Genomic DNA, 21,073 nt, shown 5'->3' with positions numbered 1-21,073 from the left:
GACAAGTAGTGGCGGCAAACTCCATTATTATCGTTGTCACTTTCATCCAAATTCCAAAACCCAGACAAGGCTTAAAAGGTATTAGGGTTTTCTTTCTCCATTATTATCGTTGCCACTGCCAGACTTATTCCTTCATTCCTCTCACACTCTCTTCTCCTCCTCCTCCACCACCCGCGTTTTGGGAAACCAGAAGAGAGCACCCTCGTTTCTCCTCCACCCACGTCGCTGGCCAAGAAACACGAAGGCAGAGTGCAGGCCATTCACGGCGTCTCCTTTCTCCTCCACCGTGACATCCACCACGTCGCTGGCAGGGGCAGCAGCGCCACCATCGGACTGCGATTGACGAACGATTTCGACAGCCACGACCACCACGAACACAGGTTTGTTTGTAATTTGCGTTCTGGTTCCATTTTCTTTCAATTTGTAACCTAAATTTATGATTTTCGTAACCCTAAAATTGGTTTCCTGTAATTGGAAGTTATGGTGTATGTGTGGTTGTTGTTGCTGCGATTTGTCCTTGTTTGGATTGGACCCATTCTGTGAATCATAATTGTTGTGCTGTTGTTGGTTAAATTTTCCCCCAATTTCAATTTCGTAGTTGCTGCCGTTTTGGTGTGGTGGTGATGTTCATTTCTTTTTTTCTTGTTTTTCTAGTGTTACTATTTTTTATCTGACTGTGTGATAGGCTGATAGTTGTGGTTGTTTTCTTTGTTTGTCTGTTTATCTGTAATCATGTTGGAGATATGTGGAGAACATGTATTTCATCGTTGCACTGTGATCAAATAAATACTGCCACTGTTTCATATTGTTCTATCATCCTTGAGACAAAAATATGTTCTTCATTAATGATTGAATTATATGATAGAAAGTACCAAGTTGCAAAGTTGTATGTGCCGTGTTTGCAAAGCTGGGATTGAGTTGTTTGGCATTAACTTAAACTGAAATTTGCTTATACACTGCAGTATATTTGATGTAGAACTATAATGCCACCTCCTTTTTAACTGTTCTGAACTCTAATTTGTTTGAGGCATCTCTACCGGGGTTTGATGATGGGGAGATTTCAGAAGATGCTCCTATTGATTTGGAGGGTTTAGATGCTTCTGCAGCACATGTTGCCAAACAAATTATACAACCTCTCATCCATAATTAATGCTTCTGTTTTTTTTTATGTAACTGTTTGCACTTTGGTAATGCTCCATGCCTAAAGTACTCTAATTCAGACTTGTTATTGATGTTGCAACAGTGTCTTGATGACTTGCAGAGAGCAAAATGTCATTTATATATATTGTAGGGTTGTTTGTTTTGTGATCAGTTATATTATATACTGCAGGGTTGTTTTTGTTGCAATAATTTTGTTGAAATCTGATTTTGGACTGAAAATGTAACATATGGAAAAAAGCCCGCGGGCCAGCCCGCCAGCCCGCCAGCTTGCGGGCCGGGTTCAAAAGTGTAACCCGTTTCACCCTTGAGGGCCAGCCCGGCCCGGCCCGTATAAATCGGGCCAAAATCGGGCCGGGTCAAAACGGGTCGGGTTGGCCCGTTTTGACATCCCTAGGTGTTATGTTGTTGTACAAGCCCTGATTTGAGTGACTCGGTTATTTGAGTGACTAATAATGTGTATGGAGGTTGATCTTGCTGAATTTTGTCGAATTTGATTTTTTAGTGACATGTATTTGATTTTTTGACTATATGCCCCCACTTTGGTGTTTGGAACAGCGACACCATTCCTTTCACTCACTGTATGCCATGTCTCTCTCACGCCTCATCAATCCTCTCTGCTGCAGTTCTTCAACTTCAGGTTCCTCTCTCTTTTCTTCCAATAGAGCCATGCAAACTTTCTCTTTTTTGATGGAACCATTTTGTTTTCTTTTTTCGTGGTTTAATTTCGTGAGTTCGGTGAATTGAAGCTGCTGAATTGAATAAATATTTCTCAAGTTTTGGAATTGTAGTGGCAAACTTTCTCAAATGTGATTTGGGTCTGTAAATTGCTGGCTGGAACTTGGAAGTTTATTGCTTGCTTGGTTGATTCTTTGTTTGTTTTCTTCAGTATGAAGAGGAAAATAGTTATATGAAGCTGTTGAATTAAAGAAAAGGCATAGATAGAAAAGTGAATTTCTTTGTTTTCTGTATACATACTCAAATGGAAATTGAGAAATGATATGACAAAACCTAAAGGATTTGACTGTATATGTTTCCTTTCTGCTTATAACGAGTTGCAAATTAAATATTTGACTTGATGTTTTTCTCCTCTCTTTTTTTTTTATTTGTTTCAACGTTGGATGGCTCCTGTCTTATGTGCATACGGAACTATGCGCATCTCCTCTCTCTAATTTTTATTTCCTTTTCAACAGATTCTTTGGTGACTTCATCATATGTGAAGGAGAAAATGGAGAATACATCCTGGGTATGACATGCATGTACTTATGTTGTATATTTACAGATAGAGAGAGAAAGAGAGGACACATAAGGTTAATCTAAGAGTAATTTCAAAAGAATCACTCCTTATCCACACCTTTGATTTCTTTCAATCAAATAGTTCTATTGAGTAACTTATCTTTATCTGTTAGATTAAAAGAAATGAAAAGTGTAGTGTAAAGGAGTTACTCATGGATTGACTATGGAAGAATTACTTTTGGAATAACTTGTTCTGCAATTGTAGATTTCATTGTGATGAATAATATTGCCAAAAAATAAAATTGCAGTTGCAATAGTGGTCATGATACAGTTGAAAAGACAGCAAAAATCTTGACATTGTAACCACACTTGTAGTAGTAGACGATTTTTGAGACTTTGAGGGAATAAAATGTATGTTTTATTGCATGCAGTGCCTTGGGGAGTCAAAAGACAGAATCAGGAAATTGTTCAACAAGGTTGAACTTTCGATTTCTTCATATGATACAGCTTGGGTGGCAATGATAACCTCTCCAGCTTCTCATCAGACCCCACTTTTCCCTCAGTGCTTAAATTGGTTGTTGGCTAATCAACACTTAGATGGTTCTTGGGGTCTTCCTGATCGCCATCCATTACTGATGAATGATGCTCTCTTATCTACCTTAGCATCCATCCTTGCTCTAAAGCAATGGGGTGTCGGAGAAGATCAAATTAACAGGGGTACTTTACTCTTCTCCTAACCCTTTCTTTCTCTGCTGCTGTATAAATCATGTTTCCTGATATTCCTCCAGGTCTTCACTTTATTCAGTCAAACATTGCCTCAATCCAGGATGAGAAGCAGCACCTTCCCATAGGATTTGGTATCAATTTTCCTTCTTTGATAGAATATGCACAAAATTTGGGCATTAATCTTCCAATTGAAGCTACGATCTTGAATACAATGATCCAAAAGAGAGAAATAGAACTCCAAAGGTAGAATTTAGTAGAGACATCTTGTTTTTTCCTTTTGCTTAACTTCCCCAAACTGACCTCTTTCTGGCGTAATTGTCCAGAGGTAAACAAAGAAATTCAGAAGGGTGGAGAGAATATCAAGCATATGTTTCAGAAGGAATGCAAGATTCACAAGATTGGAAAACAATCATGAAATATCAAAGAAAGAATGGATCTTTGTTCAATTCACCTGCTACAACAGCAGCTGTTTTTCAGCGCCTTAAGAATGCTGAATGTCTTGGTTACCTCCAATCTGTACTAGAAAAATTTGGAAATGCAGGTGTGTTTCCAAATTGTATTTCTCTTAATTTAAGTCTATTTACTATTTTTCATAGGGTAATTTCTTTTTTTTTTTTGTCAAATCAGTTCCGACAATTCACCCTCTGGATATATATGCTCGACTCTGTATGATTGATAGTCTTGAAAGGTTGGGTATTAATCATCATTTCAAAGAGGAAATTCGTAGTGTATTGGATGATACATACAGGTAATACTCCATTTAGTGCGCATGCATCCGTTATTAACATCATGTCAGTTACTTGAGAGGTGGGAAAAAAATTATAAGCATGTGATGTGATGAAAATATAGAGATAACATTCTATTCAAGATATTCAACATCCTTTGATAGTAAGTTTGAAAACACTCAAAGCATTCGTTCAGATACCATTCTATTCAAAATATTCAGCATATAACTTCTCATTTAAATCCCTTGAATCCCTCTGTATATATATATAATTTGTGAAAAAATAAACAGATTTTGGGTGCAAGGAGCGGAAGATATATTCTTAGATCCCACCACCTGTGCAATGGCATTTCGAATCTTGCGTCTCAATGGCTATGATGTATCTTCAGGTTTGATGATTTGTAACATTCACGCTGTTCAAAGTTTTTACCTTTTGGATCAATACCAAGTAAACTAATCTGTATGTTGTGTCGTCGCAGATCCATTTTATCAATATTCTGAAGATAAATTTGCTGAGTCCTTGAAAGGGTACTTGAAGGATGTTAGTGCTGTGATAGAGCTTTATAGGGCTTCACAAGCCATTATACATCCTGATGAATCAATTTTGGTGAGACAGAGTTTGTGGACGAAACAGCTTCTGAAGCAGGAATCCTCCCCTTACAGATTATATGCTGATAAGCTTCGTAGTTATGTCGACCAAGAGGTAGTTTCTTGTTTTAGTCTTTCAGAAACTTTACTTCCTTAGTTTTATACAATCTTATAATGTTTTCTAATGGTGAGTTTTTTTGTTTTTTTCGTATTTTAGGTCAAGGATGTTCTTAATTTTCCTTTGTATGCAAATTTGGAGCGATTGTTAAACAGGAGATCAATGGAGTATTACAATGTAGAAGAAACAAGAATTTCAAAATCATCCTATAGGTATAGATGGTTCTCTGCTAGTTTGTTTCAATTGTCTCAATCTCTGTTTTGTTCCTTTCTATTTTTAGAGATCAAATTATTGATTGTTAGTATGATCCAGATCATGCAATCTTGTAAGCCAAGAAATTCTAAAGCTAGCAGTAGAAGACTTCAATATCTGTCAATCAATACACATTGAAGAGTTGAAACAGCTTTCCAGGCATGTCTTTCTTTTCTTTTTCTCTCAATTTTTCAAAGATATGCATTTAGCCATAGATCCATAGATAAATACCATAATCAATTCACTATAGCTTAAGGTTTGGTAGTGCTAACCACAGAGAGTTTTAAGTATATCTTCCTCCCTCATTAGTGTTTCTCTTCTGGCTTGTTGTCATTGAGGAATCTGGGTTCTTTTGTCGATGCTACTACTCATGCTTAATTGTGAAGAAATTTTATTCAAATATGCATCATAAAGATAGTATCCACTCACATTTCGACTTAGGAACATTCATTTTGTTAAATTCAAATGTTTGAACACAAACTGTAATATTTTATTGAAATAATTCATGATTTGAATCAGAATTTGTAGAACGAATACTGAGTCACGTCTGATCCCAAACAAGGAGTCTCCTCCTTCAGAAAAACTTCAGTACATTAACCTTGTGAATCAGAAAACTGTCATACCTACTTAAGAAACACACACCTTACTTCCATACTACACATCACATCCCTTAACTGTCATATCACATTTTTTCAAGTTTGATTTAAATGTGCTACAATACCATATGCAGATGGGTTGTTGAGTACAGACTAGACCAACTAAAATTTGCGAGGCAGAAACTGGCCTACTGTTACTTCTCTGGTGCTGCTACACTTTTCACACCTGAACTTTCTGATGCTCGCATATCCTGGGCAAAAAATGGGGTGCTCACAACAGTTGTTGATGATTTCTTTGATGTTGGAGGTTCTGAAGAGGAACTAGTGGACCTTATTCAACTAGTTGAGAAGTATATTCCTATTATTATTTGAAACGGCCATCACTTGATTTCTAAATGACTTCTATCACAAATTTCCTGCACACACAGTGATATTATTACAATTAAACTGCAGGTGGGATGTAGATATCAACACTGCTTGTTGTTCTGAGACAGTTAAGATTATATTTTCCGCAATTCACAGCACAGTTTGTGAGATTGGAGAGAAATCAGTCAAGCGACAAGGACGTAATGTGAAAAACAATGTTATCAAGATTGTGAGACATTTCTTCTTGTTTGTGCCTTCATTTTATGCAGTCATTTGAAATATGGTCCTTGAAAAACCTTAACAGTGACTTGTTCTTTATGTTAATAATATTAGTTTGGCTCTTGTCTAAGAAAAAGTTACTTAAATGACATGAAATTTACATGGAGTTCTGCAAGTAAAGATGACTTCTTAACCAATAGGTTGAATTTGTTTACTTTTTACAGTGGTTGGATCTGATTCAATCAATGTATAAAGAAGCTGAGTGGCAGCGAACGAAGACGGTGCCAACAATTGATGATTATATGGAAAATGCATACATATCATTTGCCTTAGGTCCAATTGTACTTCCTGCCCTCTATCTTGTAGGACCTAAGCTTTCAAATGAAGATGCTGAGACTCACGAATTGAATCATCTGTATAAGCTCATGAGTACATGTGGTCGTCTTTTTAATGACATTCACAGTTTTAAGGTACATAATACATATGTGCTCCTTGTTTACTAATGTTTTTACTAATGAGTTATGGCAACTAATGTTTTCATCTCTGTTGTAGAGAGAATCTGAGGAAGGGAAATTGAATGTACTGTCTTTGCATATTACTCAAGGCAATGGAGCTTCTACTGCCGAAGATGCTATCGAAAAACTGAAGGGTGATGCTGAGGAAAAGAGAATAGAACTGCTGAGGTTAATTTTGCATGAAAAAGGAAGCTTAGTTCCCAGAGATTGCAAGGATTTGTTTTGGAAAATGACAAAAGTTTTACATCTATTTTACATGAAGGATGATGGATTTACTTCACATGAGATGTACTCTAGTGTAAAGGCAGTGATTAATGATCCTGTCATCTCTTTGATGAATTATTAGAACATTTTCGGTAGAACCTTAGTTCTGTCAAAGCATTGAAGCTCTACTAATGTGATGCCCCATTCCACTTAGTACCTACACATGCAACCAAGAACTGCTGAGTAAAAAGAGCCCCAGTCTTTCCCAACTGTTGCTGATTCGTTTTCCTTGTTTTTCCTTTCTTCTAATCTTGTTTATGATGGTCAATTCTTTTTGTCTTTAGGTTTAATCCCTTTAATATCATGTTATGATTGCTTTGTATTGACCTCCTTGATTTGAAGCTGCATAGTGATTAAAGTTGGGGTGGTTCGGAAAAGTATAAATTTGAAAAAAAAAATTAAGAAAAATTATTGTATGTGTTTTTATAATTCTTCAATTTCTAATTCCTAATTTGAGTAACTTATAAAAATAAGGATTTAGTATAAGTAAAACATAATATTAATTATTTATTAGTTAGTTACATGTAGACAATGAAGCATATTATAGAAAAATATTAAAGTAAACCATAAAATGAAATTTAAATTTATATTCATAATGTATTATATACTACAAGTAGACATCAAAACATATTATAAAATAATATTAAAATAAATCTTGAAATAAAAACTAGGTTTATATCTATAAATATATTATATTAATGAAGGATTAAATAAAAATAGTTATATTTAATACATGAACAGTTCTGTACAATAATACAAGATTAAAAAAATTATTTGGACAGAGTTTTGTATAAGAATACAAGATTAAAAACAAATTTATGTGGATAGACCAGAATATGACTTGAGTTGTGAGTCATGGAAGATGGATTTGTGAGAATCGACAAACTTATTTGTCCAACATGTCCCACATTTAAAAAATAGGTTGAAATACCTTTTTGATCATAATTTTCGTCAAGTTTTTTCAAATAAGTTCTAATTTTGGTTTGTGTTCAAATAGGTTCCAATTTTCGTCAATTTTGTTCAATTGGGTCTTTTTTGTTAACACCGTTTAAATCATTAACGGCCATGAACAGTGACTGTCACGTGTCATTTTGTGGTTTTTTTAAATTTTTAATTTTTTTTTTAAATTTTTTTTAATTTTTTTTAAATGTACACGTGTCAACTCAATAGCGTGCCACGTGTCACTTCGTGATTTTTTTTGAATTTTTTTTTAAATTTTTTTAAATGTCCACGTGTCAACCCAATAGCGTGCCACGTGTAAAGTCAATGTTCTATATTCAATTTGGTCCCTATATTTGTTATTTTTGTTCAATTGAGTCCCAATTTTTGTTAAAATTAACCAATTTGGTCCCTCTCGAAATTGAAACCAAATTCAATTTTTATATTAAAATTCACATTTTTTATTAAATATTTTTATATAATATATTAAAATTCACATCATTATAACTTTGATATAAAAATTAAATTTGATCACATTTTTTATAGGGACCAAATTGGTTAATGTTAACAAAAATTGGGACTAAATTGAACAAAAATAACAAATATAGGGACCAAATTGAATATAGAACATTGACTTTGACACGTGACACACTATTGGGCTGACACGTGGACATTTAAAAAAAAAATTTAAAAAAAAATTTCAAAAAGAAAATTCAAAAAAATTCAAAAAAACCACGAAGTGATACGTGGCACGCTATTGGGTTGACACGTGTACATTTAAAAAAATTCAAAAAAAATTCAAAAAAACCACGAAGTGACACGTCGCAGTCACTGTTCATGGTTGTTAATGATTTAAACGGTGTTAGCAAAAAATGATCCAATTGAACAAAATTGACGAAAATTAGGACCTATTTGAACACAATACCAAAATTAGGACTTATTTGAAAAAACTTGATGATAATTGGAACCAAAAATGTATTTTAACCTAAAAAATTCTTATAAACAAATAAAGGAGCTACTTCATAAGTTTTATATACTTCCGTAAACAAATTAATTACACACAAAGCTTTAGATAAAAGAGCTTATCCAATTAACACCGTTTCACTTTCTTATTATTGAATGTAATGATGAACTGTTTTTAAATTTTAAGGAATCAACTTTGGAGCTAAGTGTTAAATACATTATTAGTGGAGTTAGCCTTAGTTTATAGTCTCCTGCACCCCTAAAGGTAGGGTTTACCATCGGCCTGGAAAGCAGGAGGGCAACTTTGTTTTTTCATATTGTTAGTTTTGAAATGGTTGAAAAGCCAAGAAGGGGGGGGGGGGTTGAATTGGCTAGTTAATACTTTAGGCTATTTTTACAAACAGTACTGAACTATACATTTTCAATCGATCAAAAACAGAGTTAACAGATTGATTTTACTAAACAGATTCTGTTATGGTATAATCAATCGATTGAAACTGAAAAATAGTCGACTGAAATACTAGGAAAAATGCATAAATGTGAATTTGAATTTTAAACCAGAAACAAAATGCTCAAGAATGATCAAGATCAGTTCCAAATGATTATACAAACATGCTCAATGCTTCAGATGCTATGAAAACATGCAAGAACATGAAAAAGATGATTAAAGCACAAGTTCTTGAAACTTTAAAATGAAAATGCAAGAGAGAAAGGTTAGAGAAGAGAGGACACCACAAATTTTTACACTGGTTCACTCAAACCTGAGCTACATCCAGTTTGTCAAGGCAACCTGAGCTTGACTTTGCACTATTTTAAAATTTTTACAAAGAATCCACCCTTACACTTCCAAAATATGCAAAATCACCACAAAAGACTCTTGAATCACACAAGAATCACACCAGCACAGCAAGAACCCTCTTGCAGACCTGGAAAACCACCAGGCACACACACAAAGCTTGAGAAAGATCAAACCTCAGTGGTAGCATAGCCTTGCCTACCACAAACCACTTTCTCCAAGCTTCAAACCATGGCAAAAGCTTCAAGAATTGATCCAAGATCAATCTTCAACAGCTGCAACACCTATGATCACGAAGGAGAGAGTTTCCACAAGTTTCCAGAACCAAATCGTGCTCTAAAATGATCAACAGACCTCTCTTTCGAAAATCACAACTTTTATAGTCAAACTGTTACGAAATTCAACAGGTTGATTTTCAAATCAATCGGTTGATTTCACTTGACTTAAGTGAAATCAGTCCATTAAAAACTAAATCAACTGATTGAATTTGTTGTAGTTTAAGACTACTGCAACCAACCTTTTAACCTGTTAAAAAGCCATTCAACAGATTAAAAGAGACATTTTAACCTGTTGAAAAACCATTCAACAGATTAAAACCACACAAAAGACCAATCTACATCTAATTAATGCTTTAAGGTCTACAACATGAATTACAAACTACAAGCACACTTTCTTAATGATGTAAGTACATGGAGAGCACACATTCCAGCCTTGATCACCATGGATATCATCAAATCTCCTTTCCTTCATCAATGTAGACTTCAAGTGTGGTTACAATGTCAAGATTTTTGCTGTCTTTTCAACTGTATCATGACCACTATTGCAACTGCAATTTTATTTTTTGGCAATATTATTCATCACAATGAAATCTAAAATTGCAGAACAAGTTATTCCAAAAGTAATTCTTCCATAGTCAATCCATGAGTAACTCCTTTACACTACACTTTTCATTTCTTTTAATCTAACAGATAAAGATAAGTTACTCAATAGAACTATTTGATTGAAAGAAATCAAAGGTGAGGATAAGGAGTGATTCTTTTGAAATTACTCTTAGATTAACCTTATGTGTCCTCTCTTTCTCTCTCTATCTGTAAATATATAACATAAGTACATGCATATCATACCCAGGATGTATTCTCCATTTTCTCCTTCACATATGATGAAGTCACCAAAGAATCTGTTGAAAAGGAAATAAAAATTAGAGAGAGGAGATGCGCATAGTTCCGTATGCACATAAGACAGGAGCCATCCAACGTTGAAACAAATAAAAAAAAAGAGAGGAGAAAAACATCAAGTCAAATATTTAATTTGCAACTCGTTATAAGCAGAAAGGAAACATATAAAGTCAAATCCTTTAGGTTTTCTCATATCATTTCCCAATTTCCATTTGAGTATGTATACAGAAAACAAAGAAATTCACTTTTCTATCTATGCCTTTTCTTTAATTCAACAGCTTCATATAACTATTTTCCTCTTCATATTGAAGAAAACAAACAAAGAATCAACCAAGCAAGCAATAAACTTTCCAGTTCCAGCCAGCAATTTACAGACCCAAATCACATTTGAGAAAGTTTGCCACTACAATTCCAAAACTTGAGAAATATTTATTCAATGCAGCAGCTTCAATTCACCGAACTCACGAAATTAAACCACGAAAAAAGAAAACAAAATGGTTCCATCAAAAAAGAGAAAGTTTGCATGGCTCTATTGGAAGAAAAGAGAGAGGAACTTGAAGTTGAAGAACTGCAGCAGAGAGGATTGATGAGGCGTGAGAGAGACATGGCCATGGAATAGGCGAATCAGAGACTCTAATTTGTTGCCTTGCTTCGATTTCCTCTGAAAATTCAAACCAAAACCAGTAAACAACGCAACGAAAATCAAATATGAAAACAAAATTTAAAGAAGAAAAGGCTCAGATAAAATAGATGGCATCAACAAGCTCCATAAGCTTTTATAGTTTGATGGTAATAATTTAGTCATCACTGCCTCAGAACTGATAAAATCAACGAACAATTAAAACTTTGAAAGAGAAAAGTGCAAGGATTTCGGAATACCTTGTGACCTGAACTCTCGTAGAGTGAAAGATAATGGGGGATTAAATAGGTAGCGAGGGTGTGGAACAGAGAATAACGACGAAACCCTAATTTCTAGTGTGATGGGTCCTTCCGATATTTTAGGCCGCATAGCCCATGACATAATAGGCCCACTTCTTTGCGGCCTCCCTACGTAATTACTTGCTGCACTTCACCAACTTATTCGTTCAAAAATAAAAATCTAAACATTAGGACTAAATCAACATATTTATTAAATATTTAAAAAATAGAATGAAAATTATTTATATATATATATATATATATATATATATATATATATATATATCAAGATTTTTTATCATTATAGGTAGTTTTTTTTCTTTTTTGAGAATTTACAATAATAGACTTGACTATTGTGTTGAACGACATTTCTTCCTACACCTCCATGGATTTATTATGCACCAATAGGCATGTGAAAAATAAAAATATATATATTTTATATTGTACAATCCAGAATGTATTTTTTATTTTGTATTCGGTAGAATCTGGAATATTAAATATATATTACAATGATATAATTCTAAAATATATTTTTTGTATTTTAAATTATACATTGGGGAATGCTCTTGAATTGTTCATTATAAATCTCAAAATGCAAAAGAGGATCAAATTAGAATTTTAAGATGTATTTGGGTGCACAATGAAATTGTGAAGGTGCAAGCTGTTGAATAATTATATATTTTCAAAATCTATTTGATATAGGTTAACTATATATAAAAGAATATATATATATATATATATATATATATATATATATATATATATATATATATATATACAAGATTATATTAACAAAAGTTATTTATCAAAGAAATATATTTAAATTTTTAGACAATTAAGAGTGGGTGAGATTCAATTTTTTAAACAAATTTCTTAATAAACACTGTTTACATTCTACCATGGTATCACGAATCATAAGTACATGTTCTTGTGTTATCAAAAGGGAATTTCCTTCCACGTATAATTTAATTTTGGATGCAATATTCGATATTCCTTGTACTAAATTGCGGTAAAGTAAACAAATATGAAAATAAGGACTAAAATTTCTCTACAGCTAATTTAAATCAAAGCCTAATTTTACATATTTAAATCCATCTCTTCCTTTCTCATCAAACCACTATTTACATTTACCACTTTCTTCTTAAATATGTCATCCTCTTATTGGTATCAAATATCATTTTCCATAAAGGAGCAATTATTTTAAAGAACTTTACATTTTAACATTTACATCCTTTAACACCCTACCCTCATGCACCCACCTAAGGAATTGTTGTGAGGCAATTAAAAAATGAAGTATAACATAGCAAGCATCTATCAGAGGTAGCTAAGTATAAATAAATATCTTATGCCATTTTTGGCTTAAAATAACTAAGAAGAAAGCAACGTTAGGTATGCAATCATTGTCCCATGACATAACAAAACAATGCTATTTGACAACTAAGTGTAGGACTAAACCCACATTACACTAAACCCACATTACACTAAACTCCCATATAGTTGCGACTTACTCCCCGCTTTTGTAACAGGTTGTTACTTGGGGTCCTGTGAGACTACACTCCCACTAAATTAATTGAATTGGAATTGGCTTATGCAAAGGAATATTTTTGTTAAGAAATGAAATAGGAATAATGTTTTTACCATATTTAAATTAAGTTTTTTGGCTTGTCCTGCAGCTTTGTTCACAAAACTTTGGTTCAACTCCCCACATACATCGTCCTTACTCCCCACATCAGAGTCAGCTATTTATACAGTTCAGTGCACATATAAAATCCACATACTTCAGTTAATTCAATTTTAATTGGTCTATTGGACTTCGTCATTGAGTTACATGAGGGTCAATGCTCCAAAAACGAGAGTTAAACAAAGTTTTATACAATGTGGATGCAGTATTGGAAAGTTGAAGTGTACTCCCCACATACTTGTGACTGACTCCCCGCTTTTGCATCAGGTTTATACTTGGGATCCTGTGAGGCCACACTCCCACTTAATTAATTCAATTGGAATTGGATCACGTTTTGGTCATGTTTAGTAACTTTTTTCTTAAGGAATGAAATAGGAATAACGAATTTCACACATTTAAATTATGTTTATTGCGTGGTCCTGCAGCTTTGTTCAAAAAACTTTGGTTCAACTCCCCACATACAGCGTCCTTACTCCCCACATCGGAGTCAGCTGTTTATACAATTCAATGCACATATAAAATCCACATACTTCAGTTAATTCAATTTTAATTGGTCCATTGGGCTTCGTTATTGAGTTACATGATGGTCAATGCTCCAAAAACGAGAGTTAAACAAAGTTTTATACAATGTGGCAAATGTGTTGGAAAAGTTCAAGTGTACTCCCCACATAGTTGCGACTTACTCCCCGCTTTTGTAACAGGTTGTTACTTGGGGTCCTGTGAGGCTACACTCACACTAAATTAATTGAATTGGAATTGGATCACGCTTGGGTCATGCAAAGTAATTTTTTTTATTAAGGAATGAAATAGGAATAACGTATTTAGCACTTTTAATTAAGTTTTTTGGCTTGTCCTGCAGCTTTATTAAAAAAACTTTGCTCCAACTCCCCACATACAGCGTCCTTACTCCCCACATCGGCGTGAGCTGTTTATACTGTGTGTACATATAAAAACCACATAATTCCTTTCATTCAATTTTAATTGGTCAACTGCACTTCGTGATTGAGTAACATGATGGTCAATGCTCGAAAAAAGTGACTTAAGAATAGTTTTTATTCAATGTGGAAGCAGTATTGCAAAAGTTTAAGTGTAGTCCCCACATAGGTGCGACTAACTCCCGTCTTTTGTAACAGGTTTTTATTTGGGATACTGTGAGGCTACACTCCTACTTAAATAATTGAATTGGAATTGGATCAGGCTTGGGTCATGAAAAGGAATACTTGTCTGATTTGTAAATTTAAGTTAAGTTTTTTGGTATCTTCTGCAGCTGTTATGAAAAAACTGTGCTTGAACTCCCCACATACACATGCGTTACTGCCCACATCGGCGTTACTTGTTTATACAATATTGTGCAGAAACAAAGACCACATACTTCAGGTAATGCAGTTACAATTGTTGGATTGGACTTCGTTATTCAATAACATGATGGTCAGTGCTAGAAGCGGACAACCAAACACAGACATAAAATGCTCATTCACCAACCATATCTCTCAAAAGAACAAAAATCACCAACAACCACATCCACAGCCAATGAGATCAACTTTACAAACACATCCTCTACGTAATACGAACGAAATACATTACCTCTAGGTTAAATAAATTAAATGGGCTCCGGCAAAGGTTCGATTGTACGCTCGGGAAGACGAATTCCTTGTCGTCGACGACTTCTTCTACGACCTGTCTCCAGTAACCCACCCAAACGGCGACAATAACTGCAATTATCCACCACTAATCTGCAATGCTTAACTCCTCTCACTCTCTCATTCTCGTTCTCACTTTATCCCTCTTTCTCTCTATCTTTCTCGCTTTCACTGATCCTCCACTAACGATGGCGAAATGCTTGCCGGAATCTCGCTTTCACTGAACTAGAAACTCCGACGACCTTACTTCTTCCCTCTCTCTCCCGATTTCTCACTTCGCAACCCCCAGCCTCACTTTCCCCCTTTTTATCTTCTTCACTTTCTCTCTCTAACTTACATTTAATTTTAGTTTCCTTTCTCTTTCTGCCGTACGTGTGAACTAACCTTTTCGTAATAAAAATTTAAAAAAACCACCGTCACATCACCTTTGTCAAAAACTTATCACATACTTTTGTTGAAATATCATTATCCAAATATCTTATGCCATTTTTGACTTAAAATAACTAAGAAGAAAGCAACGTTAGGTATGCAATCATTGTCCCATGACATAACAAAACAATGCAATTTGACAACTAAGTGTAGGACTAAACCCACATTACACTAAATCAACCACATAGGAAATATCATTCAGAAGAATCAGAAACTACAAACATCAGAAAGAAACATTACGTTATTAGCCTTACATAAAATAAACAAGAGAAGAATTAGCAAAACTAAGCTATGCCAGCATATCACACCGTGGCCTTGTGCTCTGGCTTGTGAGTGAACTCAAAATCTATGTGCACAAAAGCCCTTTCAACTTCGGGAAGTTGCTCTAGCTTCTCTTGGAGTGTCTCACCAATGTTGTGTGCTTCGTGGAGAACCATGTCTTCTGGCAACACAATGTCGACCTCCACAAAGTAATCTGCACCTAAGGTGTATGCTTTAACAGTATCTATGTGCTTGATCTGCTTATGGTGATTCCATATGAGATAAGTTAACTTTGCCAGAAAATCAGGTGGTGCTGTTCTTCCAATGAGTGAACCAACATTTTCAATCACAGTCTTGGCCCATGTATTAATGGTATACAATGCTATCTGCATTACACATTCAGGATATCATCATTAGTAGTTCAATGAAGTAGCTCGTTTAAGGTTTTTTATCGAAAATGATGTCCTAGTCTCTTATGTAAGTTCGTGTTACAACTCATTGGTAATGTACCTTTCCGTATCTTTCCTCATAAAAAACCTCACGGGCTTGATGAAACAAGCAAACAATCATCTAACATTATCTATCTTTAACAAAATGATGTGAATTTAGTCCCTCTACATAGACAAAATGACGTTAAAAAAGAAGTGTAATGCAATGCAAAGTCGTGTTCGTACGTACCAATAACTGAAAACAAAACATGAAAACTAAAGAGAAGTATTAGGATGTAGTTATGAACTCACAATAATAGCTCCTGTTGGATCAATCCACCAGTAGAACTTAACAGCTAAAACAACAGCAGCTAATCCAACAAAATTAGTAATGACATCAAAAAAGTGATCTTGTGCATACGCTCTAACGATTTCATTTTTAAATCTTCGGCAGTAGACCGTAAGAATGAACTTCACTATAGTCACACCCACCATAATCCCGATCATCCAGTGGAGTTTTGTTGGATCCGTGTCAGGCTTAGACTATAATAAGAAAGTGCGATATAAGAAATTAAATTATGTCGATATAATAATTATGGAAACAAACAAGAACAAAAGTTTATCCCAATTACCTTGGAAATAAGTTGCCGGGCAGATTCAATCAAAATCTGTAATCCCAAGGTTGCCATTACTGATGCAAAAACAACGATACCCTGCACAGAAGTCATATCATGCAATGACTATTTTGCAACTATCTTATACAAACAATTGTTGCTATTTGCACTACCTGGGCATTATGGCACTATATCTAAAAGATCGCATTCACTAAAAAGCAGTGTAAATCACTTCTTACCACTGGTTGCATGCGTTTCTTTCCAATTGGATAGTGATATTGATTTGGCTTTTTCATGGCATGTGCAGTAAACCATAATATGAAGCCTGACAAGAGATCCAATAGAGAATCCATGGTTGAGGCAATGACTGCTAATGATCTGCTTGCAATTGAGGCATAAACCTTTGCTGCAAACAGCACTACGTTACATATATTTGACACGTGCATAGCCATCCTCTCACTCTTCGTAGTTGCTTCATTTCATCCTGATAAACATTTGTATATTTAGTAGAGTTCTATTTTTATATCTTAAAAGATAAGGTTTAAACTCACTTGTAACTATAACTTGATCAAATATTTATTTAGTCTCAGTGTAAAATGTCTAACACAATGCTCCACACCGAGGATTGGATATCTAAATATGAAATCTGATATTTATGGATGGTCTGATAATATAAGTAACACAGTAGTCTAAGACTCCAATACCAACTTAGAAAGTAGATTTAAGCCTAACCCATGTTGAAGATCTCACACAAACTAGAAATATGACCAAATTATATCAAGGGCAAATTTCATTTTACAAATCAGATTAAGTTACACTTAGAATTCATTTTTAAGACTATATTTGACCAATTTTTTTTTTTCACGTGTTTGAAATGATAAAGTTGAAAGTAAAGTCATAAACTTTGGCTGAGATTATTGTCAAAACTGGTTAGTTCTAATCCGTGGTCATAGAACAATGAACCTCGGTGAGAGCTCCTGGGAAACCACCCGTTTCAGTCATAGTCTCCATCTCAGTAAATCCTTCAAGTAGACTCTCCTGCTGCTTGTAATATTCTGCCACTTTCCGTTGCTTCCCTGAATCACAAAATAGCATTGGGACTATTAGAGAGAAATTAAGAAAATTCACATAATCAATCAAATACAAGCACCAATGGTCAGCATTCAACACAAAATTCTGCTTATATGCAAAGATTCCTAGCATGGTCTACGATAAACATAACACAAACCAATAACAACACTTCTCCAACTTCTTCAGTTTTCAAAACTCAAAGCATCACCACGAAGAGAAAAACAAATACCCATCAAACACTTCAAAGTACAAGGTTAGTCCGGATTCTCCGATTTCAACACAGGCCAAATACACGAAATAAAGGCATTACCACTTTTAGCATCAAAGAGTAAACAAAGGCACACTGGGTTTGCACAAACCAACACACCAACCATACCTCCCAAAGATACAACAAAACTAGACCCAACAAAAGGTCCAAAAACAAAACATAATCACACTAACACAGGTTTCCTAAAATCCCACACGCCAACTTTTAAGGCTTACGATAACTCCCTTATTAAACTGTGCACCCAGTAAAAGACTCATTGAAGGCATCAACAATGGCACTTCTTAGACCCACATAAAGCGTTTGAACAGAACAAAATGAAAAAAGAGGATATCTTACTGGGTTTGCGAAGAAGTCCACCAAAAGAGAAGAAACGATGATGGTGATGATCATGCGTTTGGTTTGGCAAACGAAACTCCTCCACGTTAAGTCTCCATGGAGCTTTTGCAAGCTCTTTCTCCTGCATTTCCAGCAGCGGTTCCCCGCGGCGGTTTCCACCGCCACTCTCTGTCATGGTGGTTGTCCAAAACAGGAAAGGTTAAGGGCCTTTCGTAGTTTACAGGGTCATCCAGGAAGAGGAAAAGAACAGAGCTTGTGGGGGACCCTCTGTTTGTGGAGTGTAGGCAAGCTTCCAAGTAGGTGGGTTACTTTTTTATGAGTAGAAGCTGAATAAGCCACGTTACATAAACTTGTTAAATTAAAACACTCCATTGAACATTTTAACAAAAAGGAGACAACTTTAACTTAATCTATAACTTAATCTATAAGAATAATAGTGATAAGATCGAAAACTACCATGACTTAAAATGTCATTTGAATAATAAAATTTGAAGAAAGATAAAAAAAAAAGTATAGCTTTTCAGTTTAGAAAGTTAGATGAACTTAAAAAGATAAGAATATATATTATTAATTAAAATGAAACATTTTAGATTGAACTAATTTTGAATTAACGTAAATATATTCATATTTTTATTTCAATTACTTAGTCGCTGAAAAATTTATTTATTTTTGTAAGAAATGTTGAACAAAAGCAAAGAAATACTATTCATTAGTTGTTTAATTATTAAATAATGTTTCTTATAGGACTATCAACGAAAGTTCCCAGGCTTTACCTGAATAATAGCATAAATAAATTATGCATCACAAGTATAATTTGGATTCGAAAATGATTGGTTTAGTAAGGTTGGATAAGAAAAACAAATAGAAAAAGCAGTTTGCATCTGGGTCAGTGTGAGCGATGATTTTATTGTTTATTAGAACTACTTTTAATTCTTCAACTAAGAAAATAGGTAGCTGAAAGAAGATGCAAAATTGATGTTGAAATATGAAAACTTTTTTAGTTAAAAAAAGAGACTAGTTGTTTGAGTCCAAGGAAATTTCTAGAAAAACTTTCACGAGAGAAAAATGTAAAAAAAAAAAAAAAGTAAATACATTTTTATAAGTTAAAGCAATTTATGGATATCATAGCTTTCTCTTATATAGAAGTCATCAAAAGACATCACTTTCAATACTCAGAACAGATTCCTTCATGTTTTAATTGTGAAATTTGCCTACTCACATGCTAAGTAAGAAAATTTTCTATTGAAAATTCTATAAAAAGTAGTGTTAATTAGTTAACGTTGAAGATCTCCACAATTATTGCGCAATTAAGGTTCTTTTATAAGTGGCGCATTTTATCATCACATTTTAATACATTAAATATATTTTTATCTTTAGTGAAAATTGAAATTAGTTTTCTTAATGGGTGAATTTAGTCATTTTAACCAAATTTTGTTAAGTTTATTTGACATTTCAAACACATTTCATTATAGTATTTTAGATTGTTTGCGACGTTTAACATATATTCGCTGCAATGTTAGCTGATAAATGTGTTTGCAACATCAAATAAACTTACAAAAATTTGATTTAAAAGACTAAATTCACACATTTCTAAAGATAAAGGACTAAATTTGTTTAAGCATGGACGAATCTCTTTAGGGGTAGGGAGGGCCATGGCCCCTCCAAAATTTGATTTATATATATATATATATATATATGTAATATAAAAATATATTTGAAATTTATTAAAAATTTTAAATTAGGTAGTACATATTAGGAATTGATGAAAATTAAATTGTGTATCTTTTTATTTGTTTTATATAAGCACAACATTTAATGTTAATAGATAATAAAATATAAAATTAAATATAACAAAGAATGAAAATATTTAGGTTTAATTTTTCTTTTGGTCTCTATTTTTGTTTAAAAATTGACACTAAGATTATGTTAATTACACTAACAAAGCAAAGCAAATCATCCCTGTTAAGAGTTTACATTTTAATGAAAGAATCATTGATCTGTTTTAAGAAATTGAACGAAATTGATCATTAAAGAGCAACTTGCATCAATTTTTAAAAAAATCGGGATCGATCAAATTGAGACTAATAAAGACCGGAGGACCTACTTAACATCTTTAAATGAAAACATGAATTAAAAGAGTAATTAAACCAAATATTTATTAACATAATCTTTATTTTCCTTTTCATTGTCTTTTTAGTTTTTCACAAATTGTAATAATCTCTCACTCTCATATGTTTTCTTTTTGTTTTTAAAGAAAAAAAGTTAGACACAAACTCATTATATTTCTCATTTATCCTCTTCCTTTCCCGTCTCTTGTCTTGTCTCACTTGATAATTAATTTTTTTTTTATCTCATGAGCTTTTTGTATATTTATTTTGTTATGAATATAGAAAAAATAATAATAATGTATTATGTGCTTTTTCATAACCGATTTTTAATTGTGACTTGACTATAATATATTTTTCTTTTAATAATTATGTGTCTCAATTTTTTTATTAGATTATGATAAATTATTTTTTAATATTATTTATAAAAAAAAGGTATATTGATAAAGAATAAAAGAATGAATTCATTGTTTAAAAGTGATGAAAAGGAAATTATTGATGAAAACAAAATAGATTCTACTTCTTCATATATCTTGAAGCATTATACTAATGATCTAAAAATTATATTACTTTGGCACCTTCAACACTTTTGGTCATGATCTGCCATTGAGTTCAACATTTTCAAGAGACACTAATTTTAATTTTCATTAAAAGTTGAAGGACAAAAATATATTTAACTTATTTTAA

The 21,073-nt window shown here is 33.5% G+C and overlaps 2 protein-coding genes and 1 non-coding gene across 4 annotated transcripts; 1 reads left to right on the top strand and 2 right to left on the bottom strand.

The window, feature by feature from the left end:
* The first annotated feature begins 84 nt into the window (after positions 1–84).
* Positions 85–6,971, top strand: LOC114176685 (ent-kaurene synthase-like 1). 2 transcript variants are annotated; one of them, XM_028061838.2, is made up of 15 exons: positions 85–380; positions 1,717–1,798; positions 2,352–2,404; positions 2,826–3,111; positions 3,183–3,363; positions 3,444–3,661; positions 3,748–3,868; positions 4,136–4,233; positions 4,324–4,547; positions 4,650–4,762; positions 4,863–4,961; positions 5,533–5,748; positions 5,852–5,993; positions 6,208–6,453; positions 6,536–6,971. In XM_028061838.2, exons 2-15 carry the CDS (start codon positions 1,747–1,749, stop codon positions 6,842–6,844), a joined length of 2,358 nt encoding a protein of 785 aa, XP_027917639.1. In that variant the 5' UTR covers positions 85–380; positions 1,717–1,746; the 3' UTR covers positions 6,845–6,971. The 2 variants fall into 2 exon arrangements, with proteins under 2 accessions (XP_027917639.1, XP_027917791.1); XM_028061990.2 differs by lacking the exon at positions 1,717–1,798.
* Positions 6,972–11,368: 4,397 nt separating this feature from the next.
* LOC114165421 (small nucleolar RNA snoR116) lies at positions 11,369–11,448 on the bottom strand. Its single transcript, XR_003599705.1, has one exon. It is a non-coding gene; the product is annotated as a small nucleolar RNA snoR116 (small nucleolar RNA).
* A 3,920-nt stretch (positions 11,449–15,368) lies between these two features.
* Positions 15,369–18,450, bottom strand: LOC114181481 (metal tolerance protein 10-like). Its single transcript, XM_085670261.1, has 6 exons — positions 18,282–18,450; positions 17,570–17,682; positions 16,846–17,090; positions 16,625–16,705; positions 16,305–16,535; positions 15,369–15,950 (listed from the first exon to the last, which is right to left on the bottom strand). Exons 3-6 carry the CDS (start codon positions 17,056–17,058, stop codon positions 15,606–15,608), a joined length of 870 nt encoding a protein of 289 aa, XP_085526387.1. The 5' UTR covers positions 17,059–17,090; positions 17,570–17,682; positions 18,282–18,450; the 3' UTR covers positions 15,369–15,605.
* Between the last annotated feature and the right edge of the window lie 2,623 nt (positions 18,451–21,073).

This window comes from Vigna unguiculata, chromosome 1, assembly GCF_037176805.1.
Source record: "Vigna unguiculata cultivar grain cowpea cultivar isolate G323 ecotype 2 chromosome 1, ASM3717680v1, whole genome shotgun sequence".
Classification (NCBI taxonomy): Eukaryota; Viridiplantae; Streptophyta; class Magnoliopsida; order Fabales; family Fabaceae; genus Vigna; species Vigna unguiculata.
This window is presented reverse-complemented; position numbering and strand designations above follow the sequence as displayed.